The sequence below is a fragment of the Trachymyrmex septentrionalis genome, unplaced genomic scaffold (genome assembly GCF_001594115.1).
Source record: "Trachymyrmex septentrionalis isolate Tsep2-gDNA-1 unplaced genomic scaffold, Tsep1.0 scaffold190, whole genome shotgun sequence".
In the NCBI taxonomy this organism is placed as follows: Eukaryota; Metazoa; Arthropoda; class Insecta; order Hymenoptera; family Formicidae; genus Trachymyrmex; species Trachymyrmex septentrionalis.
In genome coordinates, this window is record NW_017305072.1 from 104,623 (window position 1) to 120,505 (window position 15,883).

The window sequence follows — 15,883 nt, forward strand, 5'->3', positions numbered from 1 at the left end:
AAAAAGCAGAAGCGCGCACATGAAATCCCACAGGCCAATACCCTTACCCGATTCAACGGGTCAGGAATCTAAGCGATCCACGCAACAACCGTCGAAAGCGCAACAGCTGCAGCAGCCAATGCCATCGCAGCAAAGCCAACAACAGCAGCAACAGCCTGACAATGCTACGCCGCAAGCTCAAGATCATCAACAACAACTGCCCGCGAGTATTAGCGACAACAGCGCCAAAAATACAGCACATTTATGTCATAATCCTACGAGGCCCCCATAGGACAGGATTCAAGTAATTAAACTTAAGCTACCTTAACGAAGGCTGTAACGGTACTGTAGGAAAGTAATATGATCGCGCATGGTACATAAACCAGGCTCTAAACGATCGCGATCGTCGCACAATCATTACGTTGTGGGAATATCTTTTTACGAGTCCTTTGCTTACAATGGGGCAGGTTGCGTGAGTAAACTTCCAAGATAGATAGTTTCGAAAAAAACGGAAATATCTCCCGCTATGCGAAACTGTGCAAGAGAGCGTGACTGGTAAGTTTGTCCAGTCAGTAAACTAGATGGTTTTATGACACTCATATGGAATATGTATCGTAATCGGCCGTTCAGGAAAAAAGAAAAAGACAACACCTACCGTAAGTGGCAACTAAGTACGAGGAGTTGTAGAACTCGTAGGGTTTAATGGCGCAGCGATAGAAGGTATTTAATTATGCAATCATAATTCGAGCTCTCTGTTCAACAAGGAGACAGGGTACCGATCGTAAACATCTTCCTTAGCGTGGAAGACGAGATGTCGGCATCAGTGTAAGAAAAAAACGGTCAGTGTCATTGAAAAATGAAGCAAATTTACAGACTTTGCGTTTTGTTGAAAAAAAAGGTAAACGCGATCGTTTAACATTGCCTAAAAAAATCAAACACAACTTGATAAGTAGATGTACGAAAACGTATGTTCGCAACAATGAGTGCTAAATCAACAAAACTGAAAAGGATTGACGTGCACCTACAATAAGCGCTCTAACGATTAAACGCGATTTCAGTGTACCTATTTATTATGCACGTGAAATGTTCCCAGATTGTGCCACAAGACATTACTGTTACCTGTTGCTCTTCCGCAATTAAAAAAAAAAATGTTTTAAGTTGTTTTCTCTTTCCATTATATACAACCGGGATCAGTTTACATGTGACGGTATTATTTAGGATTTTGTTAAGAAGTCTTTCGTTTGCTTTAATTTACAAATTTTATAATCACTTAAAATAATGGAACATCATTAATATTTTATTTGAATAAAAATTATGCATACAACATTAATATATAATTTGAATAAATACCGAAAATAATGAGATAAATTACTTTTTCATTGGTAAACAGATCCTGGATTGTAATGTAACAACTTGTTGCACGTTCACTCTAGTTACATTTAGTTTAAATATCATTAGCATATCTAAAATTTGATGAAAATAAGTGGGTCTTATATCACGCGTATGTAGATTTGTTGAAACTCCTTAATTTCTTTACCTCTGTTACTTAGTAGATTAATAGTATACAATTGAATAAAAATTTTAATATATACGATATATGAATATAAATATATATAAATATAAATATGTATAAACACAAATTGATGTAATTGAAAAGAACTCGTTTTAACTTAGGCAAATAATTCTCTAGGAAGGACGTTGTTCAAGTTTCACTTCAGAGGCGTTCCCTGCGTCGCCGATACTGAATGTAAAATAATGATTATACATATGCTCATACATACATATTATACATACGCACACCTAACACACAAATACAGAGAGAATAGAGTACGTTTATTAAATAATATTCGACTTCAATGATCATTAAAATAGCTATATGTACATAAGATGTGTATATGTTTGTACATATATAACATCAGTGTCTGTATGTACAATTAAAATAAACTCTATGCAAAATAAGTAGGCTAGGTTTTAGGTTGTTTTAGGAGGGATCTATATACATATATATAAAGAAAAATATATATACTTGGCTTCATTTTCTACCTACTAGAGGCTACGTGGCGAGGCTCTTGTAAAAACAATGACTGGTCGCATGTTTCCACAATCTTTATGAATTTTTATTTCCCGTTCAAAAGTTGTTATAATGATGTTCCTATATGTAAGGTGCCTTAAGCAATCAAAAAGATTTACTTTTCTCTAATATACCTCGATGTGATGCATTGCATTAAACGCATTGAATTAAAATTCCCCTGATTAACATTATATTTTTTTTATTAAACCAACATAAAATTAAGAACAAAGAAATAAAAATAATACATATAAACTTTAAAAAGCCGATATCAATTTTTATCTGTTCTTTGTGAAAAATATAATATACTCTGATAAAGATTTCACAATTTACGTCTTTCGATTTTCAGGCACGCTTAGCTATTTTATTTCAGACAGTTTATCTTTAGTTGTGTTCATGTATTTATATATATATATAGGAACATCCCTCACACAATCAGTACATTTAGAACAAAAATAGCGTGCATTTTATTACGATAAATATAATAAAAATGTGTACTAAATTTTATAAAGATTAAAATATATTTATATATCAAGTTTCATTTGTATTGAAACTCTAAATTGTTATTCAAGAGAATTGCCAATCGTAGATGCTCTGAATCTATCTTGAGGACATTGTTATTGTTAACATTCTTCTTCTTATTAACTTTTATCATTGAATGATCGCGCACACACACACACACAATGTATACTTTAACTTTTGAAACTTTTCTCAAGTAAATGCAAGTGACTGAGAACACTTTAAAAAAGTCTGCCAAGTCTTTATAAATAAAAACGGCTCTAAATCTTCCATTTATTTCAAAAACTATGATTGTAAATGAAAGTCTAATTGTCGAAAATGAGAAATATCTTTCTCTTAAGACATTAGATAGTCAAAACTCTGTACTTTAGTGTTTATTCTATCTTTACGTGTGTGTCTCATTAATCTCCTCCCCGATTTACAAAAATGTAATGCAAACTAAACATCAAATATTCCGGCCACAACATCTACATTATCTATTTATTTACAGACAAGAGATTAATATAAGGGGGTATCACCAAGGGCACTAATTTAATGTTCACATAATATTCGAGATTTAAAATTGTCATCTTTGCTAAATTTATCGGCCTATAATAATTATGTACAATATGAGAGGACAATTTTATTAAATATTTTCGTAATAATTAAAAAAATGTTATATGTATTTTAATTCTTCCAATATATTCATGATATTATATTTATAAATGCTTATGTAATAATTTTTAAGCCCATGGAAATACTCCTTTGTAATCCAAACTAAATGATTCTGTAACGGCTGAGTAATGGCTTCCAGTACAAGAATAAAAGTGTAGTATTAGAGATCGATATACTATACTATAAGATTCTAGAATTTCGAATCTTAAAGTTAGTTTATTTAAGGAATAAAATTGTTATGAATTCCGACCATAGGCTCGGTGCATAGGTCGAATACAACAAAATTAGCAGACATATCATTTAAGACAATACACTTGTTACAGAAACTAAGTTTCTACTAATATAATTATTATTGTACGTAATCTAACTCTTAATCAGACTTAGAGCTTCAAGAGAAAGATCATAGGTAGTAATAAAACAAAGAGATAATATGTATTGGCTGACCAAATCCAGAAGATATCTAATAATTGCAGCAATAAGTTTTTTTTACAGACTAAATAATTTGTTTTGTCAAAATTCCAAAGTAAATTCAAGTCTGTACACCCCATAAATTTTATAAAATAAGAACTTAAGAGTTTTACAAGTTTGACAAATACTTTTTTTTATGTTAAAACAAACAATATTCTGGATTTAGAACAGTAGCAATACAAAACATAGTACTGGAGGCTACTTACTCAGAATGTGGGAAAGGCATGAAACGAAGCAATGAAACAGTAACGAAGAAATGCATGAATTGTACAAACGAGTCCCTCCACGTCACAGAAAAAATGATATATCTATATGAAGAATATATATATAACAAAATGATAACTATGTGATGTATTTAAATGATATGTGGTATATGGTATTACATATTTGTACATAGGCGGACCCGTGCCATCAACTAGTGAGTTGTACCGATATTGTACTGCCATAAATCGAATAGCGATGACATCGAGTGAATGGATCTGAACTAATCATCAACAAATCTATACGTTATCATTTTTGTTTTTTGTGCTCTCGTACGTGTATGTGATTAGACGATTAACTTGAAGTTACCAACTAACACTTAACTTAATGGCTGTGCAAATGGAGCATTTTGCACTCATCGACAAATATTAAACAAAGTTTTGTTGTTTCATTTTACATTTTATTGTATGAGCAGTTTATTCACATCGAAAATTACCGTTCTGTTATTATTATATTACTCCTGTTTAAGTTGATGTCCCAACATATCTAGATATGTGCCGACATCACATGTTTAATTTGTTGAAATATTTATTTACGTTTATTTTCGAAATCCCATAACAAGCTGACAAAAGACATTAATCGTGATTATTGATTTCGTGCTTATTTTTTATTATAAACGACTACCCTTTATTACATTACTGTACTAATATTTGATACTGTATTGATGATTAAAACGTTTATTAATTCCCGCATTCGCAGTTGTAAATCATATTGCAAATTCATACACGCATAAAATAATTGGGACAATTGGATTGGAGGAAAGAAAAGCACTTAATAATCGAGCAATATATACAAAAAGAAAGTTAGACATTTTTTTCGGCAACAAATACTTATAGTATCATCGTTTCCTAGCATATAGTTGTAGAATTGTTAGTGATGTTTTGATATATTAAGTTAGTTTCATTATTATCGATAATTTATTAATTATTTAGATAATTACTATTATATAGTGACTATTGTAGTACTTATTCTGTTGTTTTTAAATAAATTTCGCGCAATATTTTCTACAGAATGTTCAATGCACGCCATGGTTCGTACGTTGACAAAGCTCTTGATAATCGTTAAATAATTTAGTACTGGTGGAGTTTAATAAGTTGTGGAATATATTGGTACAACTCGATGAAGAAAGTGTAGCGTGGTTATACACCTGAGGAATGTGCTCAAAATATTGTATTAAAGAGAAAAAAGTCTACTAAATGATCATCAACGTTTATGCAAAATTACTCTTAATAAGTGAAAAAAGTTATTACGGATTATTAATATAATTATTAATATCGTAACCTATCGTCCTCTTACCTATTACCTACTTTAATGTCTATCTCTATACACCAGCATGATTCTTTATACTCTTCTATTTGATGTTATACTATTCTCTATTAACTTTTACTACAGAACGTATTGTTAATAGTGTTTTTAATGTACTAGAACATGGTCAGCTGTAGAGGTGCCACGCAAGTGTCACATCGAGATCTGATATATCGAGAACAGATATTACGATTGAAAAAGATAATGGGATGCATATTTACATCGTGAGGTAACACGAGTTCTGACACTTTACGTAATTGCATAAACTCATGACTTTATATTTTCCGTATCGTATTAATACGTAAATGTTACTCTCCATGTAAATCCTCTAAAAATAAATTATATATCTAAGGCTCATTTCTATTATTATACTCAAATATATAATTTAATGGTCAGATTGTTATAGCTTAGTTTATATGCGAATTAAAATACGGGACGAGTAAAAGTCATCAGAGAATAAAAAATATTCACGTACACGCAACACACTTCCCTTTGCTCGTATAAATTATCGCAATAATTTTAATAGAATGGAAGAGAAGCACGTGCTCGATAGCAATATATTCAAGCGGCGCGTTTATACTGTCGTTGTTGTTTTCTTATCTCTCTCTGCTCAACTAGATATTATCTATAAATATACCTATATATTTAGAATCCACATTATCTTAGCTACTTGGAAATCTAATCACTTAATCAGATTCTTGTCTTGCTCAAAAAGACGCGGGCTCGGACGAAGCAACACAATTATCTCTCGTATCCGGACTGTGTAATAAAATCGCTCAAAAGTTGGTGCCATAAGCAATATGGACAATATATTATTAAATGTGTTATAGTTACGCGTGGACTAACTACAGCTGGCCGGCTAAGTTCTGCTTTCAAAAAGCTCGATAACAAAACGTCTTGCGGTTGTCTTCTGCGAATGGTTGCGAGAGTTCTCAATATTATTCCCTTTCGATCAGCGATGCTTTTTCGTGAAATCGCATTTGTATAATATTCTGAAATTGTCTACGTACAATAGAGTTATTTTTAATGTTGTTTTTAACTTACAATTAGATATAACTGATTTCTGCAATAAATTATATTGCGGTTTGTAAAATATCATCTTGTCAAAACTCTCATAACTTTAAAGAGTTTTTCTATCATAGGTGCTCTCTCGCAATTGGCTCTTGGCGGAAAACTGCAATGCGTTGTTTACATAATTAAGCACAGTTCAGTCAATTTCAAGTGCGATGTGGTATCGAGTTGCCGAAAAGCCTAATTTAATCTGGAGCCTATCAAAAAGTGATATCACTTAACGAAGCGAGATATATAGATAGATAGATTCGTTGACGAAGAGGAGAGGAAATCCCAAAGGAGGCCTCCAGAACCCCCACAAAGCAACTCCGCCACATTAGTCTTCGTCGATGAAGAAACGGACAAGCAACGCGGCAAATTATCTGCGAATGCGAGGAATTCGAGAATTCTCTCTTGCGTAATCTTGTGAAGAGGCGCACGAAATATTAATAAAATCACACAAAGAATTTATATTAAGGTGTCTCTCCGCCTATAACTTTCATTGTCTCGAATCCGGATCTGTACAATCGCTTACTTCTCTACCAGTTCGTTAATCTGAATAATCTAATTTACCGATTTGTAATCCTCTTACGTGTGAGTTCGAATTTCGATAAATGTTAATTTTATCGACGACACAACAGTGTATTTGAAACACAAGAAATCGCTTTGGAAATAGAGCGAGTTATTTAAGAGCACTAATTAATTCTAAAATGATTGCGCGACGTAGAATTTTCGATTCCTCTTTATCCGGATAGAAGCCGCGTTCGCGAGTAATCTGGCGAAGCGTTAAAAAAAGAGGTGCGAAATAAGTGAGAAACGGGCTCGAATTATCGGGATTAAGTCCGATTGTAGGAGCTAACTGCAAATCGAACGGCTTAGTCAGGTCAACGAGCGTCTGCGCATCAGTATTATGTTGAAGCGATACTTATATACATTAAACTAGTGATTACATTGCGCATACATATATACATACCATTTTATTTAATATATACATATATATATTGAATATATGGAGAAGAGGCGATATTACTATTATACACATACATGCATATTGACTCAGATGGTAGCGTACGTGCATGTATGTATCGCTGCGTACATACATATACGTACGCTCAATATATATTTATATATATATACAAAACTGAGTATGTGTGGTGTACAGAGAGTCAGAGAGGCCGAGCGGCCCGTACTTGCTGCGTTAAATGTCGATGTTGTTCGTTAAAAAAAAAAGAGAAAAAATATGGAAACCCATGGCTTCTTCTGAATCGTGAGTGGCGGGACTTCGGTACACAAATTAGCGACGATTATGGAGGGAGGGAGGGAGGGAGAGAGAGAGAGAGAGAGAGAGAGAGCACAGCCGAATACACAGTCACAAAAAAGAAACAGAAATGAGAGAAAAGAAAGAGGCGGTTTAATAACTCGCGATCCAGTTTTCAAGAGTACGCGCGAATGGGGAAAAAACGAAATCAAGAAATTATCACGCTAAATGCATCGAGAAGCACCACTAACCGATTTGCGCCATAGTTGTTGTCGATGGACAGCGTAATCAAAGAGGAAACGAGAATCAAAGGGAATGCTAAAAAAAAAAAAAAAAAAACGTTCTGCGTAAATCAACGATACATGTTAACGTATATAGTTAACGCGTATAAGCTTTCGGCCGATTGGATCGTTACAGATCGGCCTGTCCAGCGATCCGTGTTAGAAAAAGAGAAAATAAGGTGCAAGAGGAAATACCGAAAATCCTGCCTCACGACAGCATGAGCATTAAGTGTACCATTAAACTCTACTACTACTGATGGGATAGGAAAGCGAAAATGTGCGCGTGCACGAGTTGGTCCGTATGTTGCGCGTGTATGTGTGTGAGAGAAAGAGCGAAAGGGACAGGGATTTTAATACTGAGATGTGTAATTGAATAATCTAACCGTCGTTTATAAATGAATATATATTAAGACAAATACTGATTATATATAAAGTAAATATATATTATATATATTATTACTGCATTGCATAGATAGTATATATATTATATGTACGACGACACACATACATATATATATGACTATTTTCTTCTATGAATATTGCGTATGTGAGGTGAGTGCTATTTTCATTGTACGTCGGAAGACGCACCGCGGATTCATATAACGAAACGCGAGATACAACACGATCCATCTGAGATTCTAGATCGGAATCTTTCCGACTTCTTTCTCGTGAGAGCAAATAATTTATCTGATGTAGTATAAAACGAACGTTTAAGACTATTTTAATTAATATTTTAATAAGACAGAGTGTAGGAAGGCAGAGTTCTTCGTAGATTCACTACGTAACGCTGTGCTTCATTCAACTATAATGTACGTCCTTAAAAGATTTCATTGCTGTCTCATACAGCTTTCAAAAAGTTTGAATCGATTTGGCGAATACGTTACACTATCGCGAGATTATTGCTCTTCGATATCTTTAATATCTATGTTGTCCCCCGCGGCGCGTCTTGCGCCAGCTATCTCAACACCGAGCTATACCAAAAAGCAAATTAATAACAAAAAAGACATGTATGATGTGTAAGCCAAGTGCCTTGTGTTCTGGTAACTAATCGTTGACTTTTAACTACGATATTAGGGGAAGTGAAAACGAGAGCGAGAAAGAAAAGGTGAGGGATGAAGAGAACTTGTCAATATCAGCTTACGTGAGTGTAAGCGTGTTTTTTCGATGGGAGAGACGAGGGAGGGATTATTTTTAACTGAAAATGGAAAAAGAAAAAACAAGCGATACTAGACATCCCATCCGTTCGATTCCCGAAGTACTCTTGTGCGTTGCAAATTCAGCGAATCTAATAGAATTAAACAAACTGTTTTCGTTACGAAGTACATTTATTTTACAATGTTCTGTGAAAATATATTGGTTGCGTTTTAATTTAATTAATCAATTTACGAAATTCAAATATGTAACACGATGTTGTTTTAATCTCATTATTATCACACGTTCTTTTCGAGTCGCTAATTATTTGAAAAACATACGTAATTTCTTAGTTGTAAGTAATTTATAATGTATTTGTGAAAAAGTCTCCTAATCCAAATAATTACCAAATCGTCTCATTGTTAACTATCATCAAGCCGAAGCAACATGCTAATATTGTGCCAAAAGAAACTCTGACGATAGCCAACACGCGTACCTGGTTCCGCAAATCCAATTTTTAATCACATGATCGATTTTACTAACTGATTTTTTCGCTTTCCACTGCCCTAGATCCGTCAGATCTTGTATAGCACGGTTCCTCGATCGTTAATGAGATTGTTCCGATGATTTTGCAACGTACTGGCGAGACATTAAAGTATTATTGAAATTGAATTTTCACTTCCATACACACATCTTCCACGAGAAACCCAGGCAATAATTCCAGAAAAATCGATTTTTTATCCCATCTTATTTTCGTTACGAAATCATAAGAAAGAATATCTGAATCCATACACAATCTAGGAGGTGCACCTGCAATCTCACATTTAGCTTTGATAATTTCCGTGATGTTAATAACGCGACACTCAATAATAGTGATTAGTAAACATATTATTCATAAAACAATTGTAAGTACAAATAAGTACTACAAATTTTTACTAACAATTTGATGAAAATTATTAAAAACCGAAATATAATATTGGAGAATATATTAATTCTTATATGGAGAATATATAAATAATTTTTAAATAAACTATAAAATCTTTGAACGGTAAGAGAAAATGGCCTTAAAGTAAATCAATGTTGAAGACATGATCGCATATTATCCTTCCATTGAAAATTTAATCACGGAAATAATGTAAGCAAGGTGAGAATATTTGGCGGTGTGTCACCGGGATGTAATATGCGTGTGAATTCGACAGCGGGACAAGTAAGGACTACCTATTATCCTAACAACGGTTGTTAGTAGAGATACTTCTGCCGTAGCGCAGCCCCCATACGGGGTCTCTTTCATTCGAAGTGGGCACTGTTTGGTGTTGTGATAAGGGGCAAAGTGGTAGAGCAACAACAAAAAAAAAAAAGATATAGTCGCGAGTGTTACGTGCGAATGGGACAGCTGAGCGAGATAATCGAGTGCGTGTGCGTTTCTTTCCAGCGATTCTACACTTAATGTATATCTCTCAACTGTAAAACGCTAGCTATGTCTACAAGGAATTGATGTAAATAGTAGGTTTCGGTAGATAGCAAAAGTGTCGTGGCCGAGGGAGCTTTGCATCCATGACGCACGAGGAAACCACCTCGCAATCTTGTTTTATAGATTGATAATGAACTAATTCACAAGTGGCCGCATAATCGCGTGTTTAAGTTCCTCGAGTGGCGTGCGATTATTGTTGCAGATTCCGATAATCGCGTTGTTCACAGAGAAACGATATATAAGTCTCAAATTAAAAAAAAAAAAAAAAAAAGAATTATAAGATAAAAAAGAATTTCTCTCTCAGTCCAAGATAGTTGTCTGAGATATTTTTACAAGTAATTGGATTCCCGTCAGAGAGACAACGAGATAATAATTAATGCGTATAGAAATTCGTGCCAAAAGCTCGGTTGAAGGTGCTAATATCGTCTCCTGTAGATAATTTGCAAATTAATAATCTGTAATCGACGAGCACTGTTGAAATTTTCGATTAACGCCGTGCAGCATTTCGCCTCATGGATGCATTGACGTGGATGGAAAAGACCCTAAGCAGACAATCCTCCGTTAGTTAGTCCTTTAAATGGCGAGTGGTGCCACTGATCGCGGGTGTGAATGCTTTACGGAAAGTATTAATTTATAAGGTGCAGATATAAAGAAGGCCCTGAACGTTAGATTCCGTCATAATGATGTTTTTTCGTCTAGATAGAGTATAATGTGAACCTTTGTCTCACGGGCGACAGTGGATACGAGCGTAGATACATTTCACGTAATGCATTTCGTGCATTATGCAATGCGCCGCGAAACAAAAAAATCAAATGTAGCCTCACAATTTCTCAGTAAACAATTCGAGATGTGATTACGCTTTGAATTTCTATATGCAATGCGGTTACTCCTCTCTTTCACGAGCATTGCGGAGATATGTGGAATTGTATAAGATTACTATGTATACGTATAATTTTCCTAACTAATAAATCGGCGCTCGTATCCACGTTAGCTCGTTTGTGTTGCTCTTATATTGTTAACGATTACTATACCTTCTTCCTAAATGACCTCCTGTGCAATCGGTGCTGTAATGAAGATTCAGTTGTACGAGCATTGATTGATATTTACGAAGATGCGCTTTACATGTATAACTTGCGCGATTACATTAATAAATCACTATTACGAGGCATTTTCGACGTCATTCGACGAGGTGAGACGGCGATTTACAGCGGTGTGAGCCAATCTATCGTAAAAGTTCAAACACAAAAAGCGACGTCAGTACTTTCGATAACTTGTCGCTAATTAATTGCGAGCGCAAATACAGCGAATCTAATTTTATTGTATGTTAAATGTAACATCTCATAATTATTGTTATCGTTATTATTGCGATGGCTTCCAGACATATGGCGACATGTTTCAATGTACCACTGTGACCAAAGCTGTGACGATGATTTTCACGGTTTCGATGCTTAAATTTGCGTACTTATATCCACTCCCCTCGTATCTCGCGAAGATTCGGCGATAAATAACGATGTGCTTAAGAAGTCAAAGCAAAAATTACGATCAAGGGATATGCTTTCTCACGAGAACTCAATGTCTTACTACTTTCTTACTACTTCTCGAACATCGGCCTTTTACTCAACAATCAAACGACGTGTTGTCGGGAAATCAAACTGTATCGAGTCACACATCACGAGTCGATATCGCTTCAACAATCATACTTTCACGGCTTAAAGTATTTCACGGCTAGATTGATGAATCGTGAAGAAGACCTACCTCCCTCGATCGTATCGATAAGATCGTTCTCACATGAGCGTTCTCGACAAAGACGAGGAAGACGCTCAACAATAATCAACTGTGCCAAATTCATCAAGTAATCAAATCACTTAATCAAAAATCTCGAGGCAGCGAGAACCGGGTTAAAAATCGTAGATACAGCGAAAAAAAGAGATATAGAGAGAGACGGCGAAAATCAAAATGCATTCACAAATCGAGCGATTCGAGTGACAAGAAAGAGTTGATCTTACTTTCCGCAAAATGAAAAATGTTTTCGCTCCCGAATTTTTAAATCACAAAATTTTTTTTTTTGTACCTTTGCATAGCAATTGTGCAACGACGTATTTCAAGCTCGGGTTGAAATGTGCGATAGAAGGAAGAAAGATGGCTCGTTCATACTTACTCGCATCGCTTGCTCGACACCGTTCGTTTACCCGGCTCACCGAGAGCCCTTCGCGGACTTTCTCGCTCCTCAGCCACCGACCCTTTTTAAGATTTAAATACTTTTTAAGCGAGAAGAGAGGAGAGAGAGGCGCTTCGTGGCCCGCAGCGGCGAACGTGTAGTATGCAATAATAACATGTATAAAGAGCATGGATTTTATATGTGTCGTACTCGTACATGGGAAAAAAAGCACCCTCACATCCCCGATCCTTCTCACTTCTAATAATGATCAATTGAACGACTGTGTTGCGAGCTAATACTCATGCACATGGCGCAGAATTACCCTCGAGAGTTTCTCTCATAATCCGTTGAAAATATTCTTGACAATCAAAAGGATAACGTTTGGAAAATCGACTTCTTGATGACGTATATCGTGAATTTGTTCAGAACAATCCTATGCATGTTGCGTCGTATTCAAACTGCGTCTCAAATCTGATGAATGTATTTTCATATCAAATATTGTTCATTAATATACAATATGATTATCATTTATTTATTACGATATAATTTTTTGTTCTAAACGAAATTAAATTACAATTATTGCATTCAGCGATGGACTCTCGAGGTGAATTCATAAGGAGGAAGCGTGTCGAATATTTTCCATCCGCGCGCTTCCGCGTGTCAAGTGCTGTTAACGATAATTAATCAACGGGTGAATAATCAACATGTATCGCATTGAAATGCAAGAATCACGGTTGAAGCTCTGAAAAAATAAAAAAACGGATCCATCTAGAGAATTAACGTCCCGCTCGCGTGTGTCCGCGACGGCGATGTCTCGCGATTCTTCGTGTATCTTTAAGTAGTTCATTAAGTGGAAGCAGTATTAAGAATCATCAGCAACGGTGAAAGCCAAGGTCCGTGTTTTCACGCTTATTTAGCAGCGCATTTAATGCATCCAGAAGTAGCTGTCCGAGCTACGAGTCTTATTTCTGTACGAAAACCGCGACCATGTGAGAGAGAATACGTGCATTTAGCGCCAAAAAAAGCGCAATAACGATACAAGATACATAAGAGAATACGTGCCATTAATCGTGAAAAGTGAGGCGATCGCAGGACTCGACGTGATTGAGATATTGAAAAATAACTAGCGTTTGTTAAAACGTCAATAACTTCGAAGGGACTATGAGCTGGTTTTACCAAAAGAACGATTAATTTTAATCTCTGTTTAATGTGCTTTGTGTCGCTTTCCAGAATTATAAAGAGAGGTGTTATCGGCCGATTAAAATTAATTGATAGTAAAGCCAGCTGTAATATATTCCTTGCGCTCAAAATTTGTGGACGAGATCTGAATCTGAAGAGATTTATTAATTCCTGTCGATGGGCTGGACGGGTATTTACTTAAAGACGTCATTTTCCTTTGACTTTCTGATTGTCACTCTTCTGTCGTATAAGATATTACATATAATGTAAATGTATATATTTATAATTGTCAAAGGTGTCCGCGCATATTTTTACGTATATCAAAAATGAAGTCTCGCAGTCTGTACAGGTCGATCGGTGTGTCGCTGTCGTGCTCGATATCATTCAATTTTGTATATAAAGCTGTAAAAGACTTCCTTGTCCTTTTCTCTATTAACTGTGAACGCATACGTCCAGCCCTACAGCAGAACGAGATAAGAACTTCCTAAAGTATTGCTTAATTATTGTATCGTTTGCTTTCCTTTCTACGCGTCTCTTTACGCACGTCGTCCTTTGAAATGAAAGAAGAGCGATACAAGTGGAGAACGCCGAAAAGGGCTTAAAAAGCCCTTCTCGCTGTGTTGCGCGAGAGAGTGCGAGAGAGCGGGTGAGAAAAGGGAGAGCGAGAGAAAACGAAAGAGTGACGAAACGAGCACGAAGGAGACCCTGGTGAAAAAATTTCGCTGAAATTATTCTACGTTTTGGAACATGTCAGTGAAATTTATTGAAATTTCATTGAAATTGAACTGAAATTTCTCTGAAACTGAACTGAAATTTCTCTGAAATTTTGCTGAAGTTTCTCTGAATTTTTTACTAAAATTTCTCTGAAATTTTACTGAAAGTGAATTTTTCAGCTAAAAATCGCTAAAATTATTAAACTGAAATTTTTCTAAAATGCTGAAATTTTGCTGAAAAGTGTTTCAAAACGTGAAATAATTTCAGCGAAATTTTTCTACCAGGGGGGGTAGGGCGAGATACGGACGTCTGACATATCAAAATGATTCTTCTTGAGAAACACATAGCAATACCTCTCCGCTCAATAATAGAAAATTTTAAAAAGGAGAAAAAAGAGAAAGAGAGAAGAAAAATCTTCCGAATCGCCTTGATCGGCAGGACTTAGGATTTTGTATCCTCAATTAGGAACTTAGACAAATTTAGATATGTTTAATTTGATGCTTATGATTGGAAAAAAAGCTGGCACGCGAGAGAGATTTTTCGTGAATTTCGTTGTCGATCGAATCCTTCGGAGATTTTTTAAAATCTCGTTGTTCAAAGATCACACTATTACAAGATAGATACGTAAGATTATTGACAATCTGCAGTTTCGATCGAAAACCAAATGCACAATTTGAGAAGTTTGATTTCTCTTCTGAAGGTATAATCATCACATACATGAGAAGCAATGTTTCTTTCAGAGTCGCCAATTATGAAAATGATAATCAAAGCGAAAATCAAAAATAAGGAAATCTATACATTCCTTATAAATATTTAACAGCGAAATTTTAGACGTTGCGGTTGAAGGCTGCATTATATTACTTGTTAAAGTATCTTATTATACAAAGATATATGCTATACCATCGCAAAAGGATGTGAAATTTTTCAAACGAAAAGTTATTCAAGTGTCTGAATTTTATCAAACGATAGACGATGTAATGCACATGCGTAATGATAATCATCCAACATAAATACAAAGGCGACTCTGAATTCAATTGTTACCGAGTAAAAAAGGCATCACAAAAGTTATGAAAGCATCAGCATATAGGCGCGAATATTCCAGCATTTTCGAGCGTTTCTCGATTTATATTATATACGATCACATTCGTGATGTCTTCTACAAAACAGCATTAAGAACATACACAAGGAAAGAGAGAGGAAGGAAAGCTCTTACCATTTGTTTTGTATCGTAACAATCAAAATATAAGAATTAAAATTAAAAATACGTAGTAAGATGATTTACGGCAGATGAATAGGAAAAGCGAAGGATTTCAAACAAAATCTCATCTATTTTATTTCAATTTATCCTATTATTAACTATATGTATACCTAGAATATATATATATAT

At 35.0% G+C, this 15,883-nt stretch overlaps 1 protein-coding gene across 1 annotated transcript in view; it reads left to right on the top strand.

Annotated features, from left to right (window-relative positions):
* Positions 1-1,205, top strand: part of LOC108747079 (putative uncharacterized protein DDB_G0294196) — a 3,221-nt gene extending 2,016 nt beyond the window's left edge. Inside the window, exon 2 of the mRNA XM_018484334.1 lies at positions 3-1,205. Coding sequence (XP_018339836.1) covers positions 20-271 — 252 coding nt within the window. The 5' untranslated portion in view covers positions 3-19 and the 3' untranslated portion in view covers positions 272-1,205. The remainder of the gene's footprint in view (positions 1-2) is intronic.
* The last annotated feature ends 14,678 nt before the right edge of the window (positions 1,206-15,883 follow it).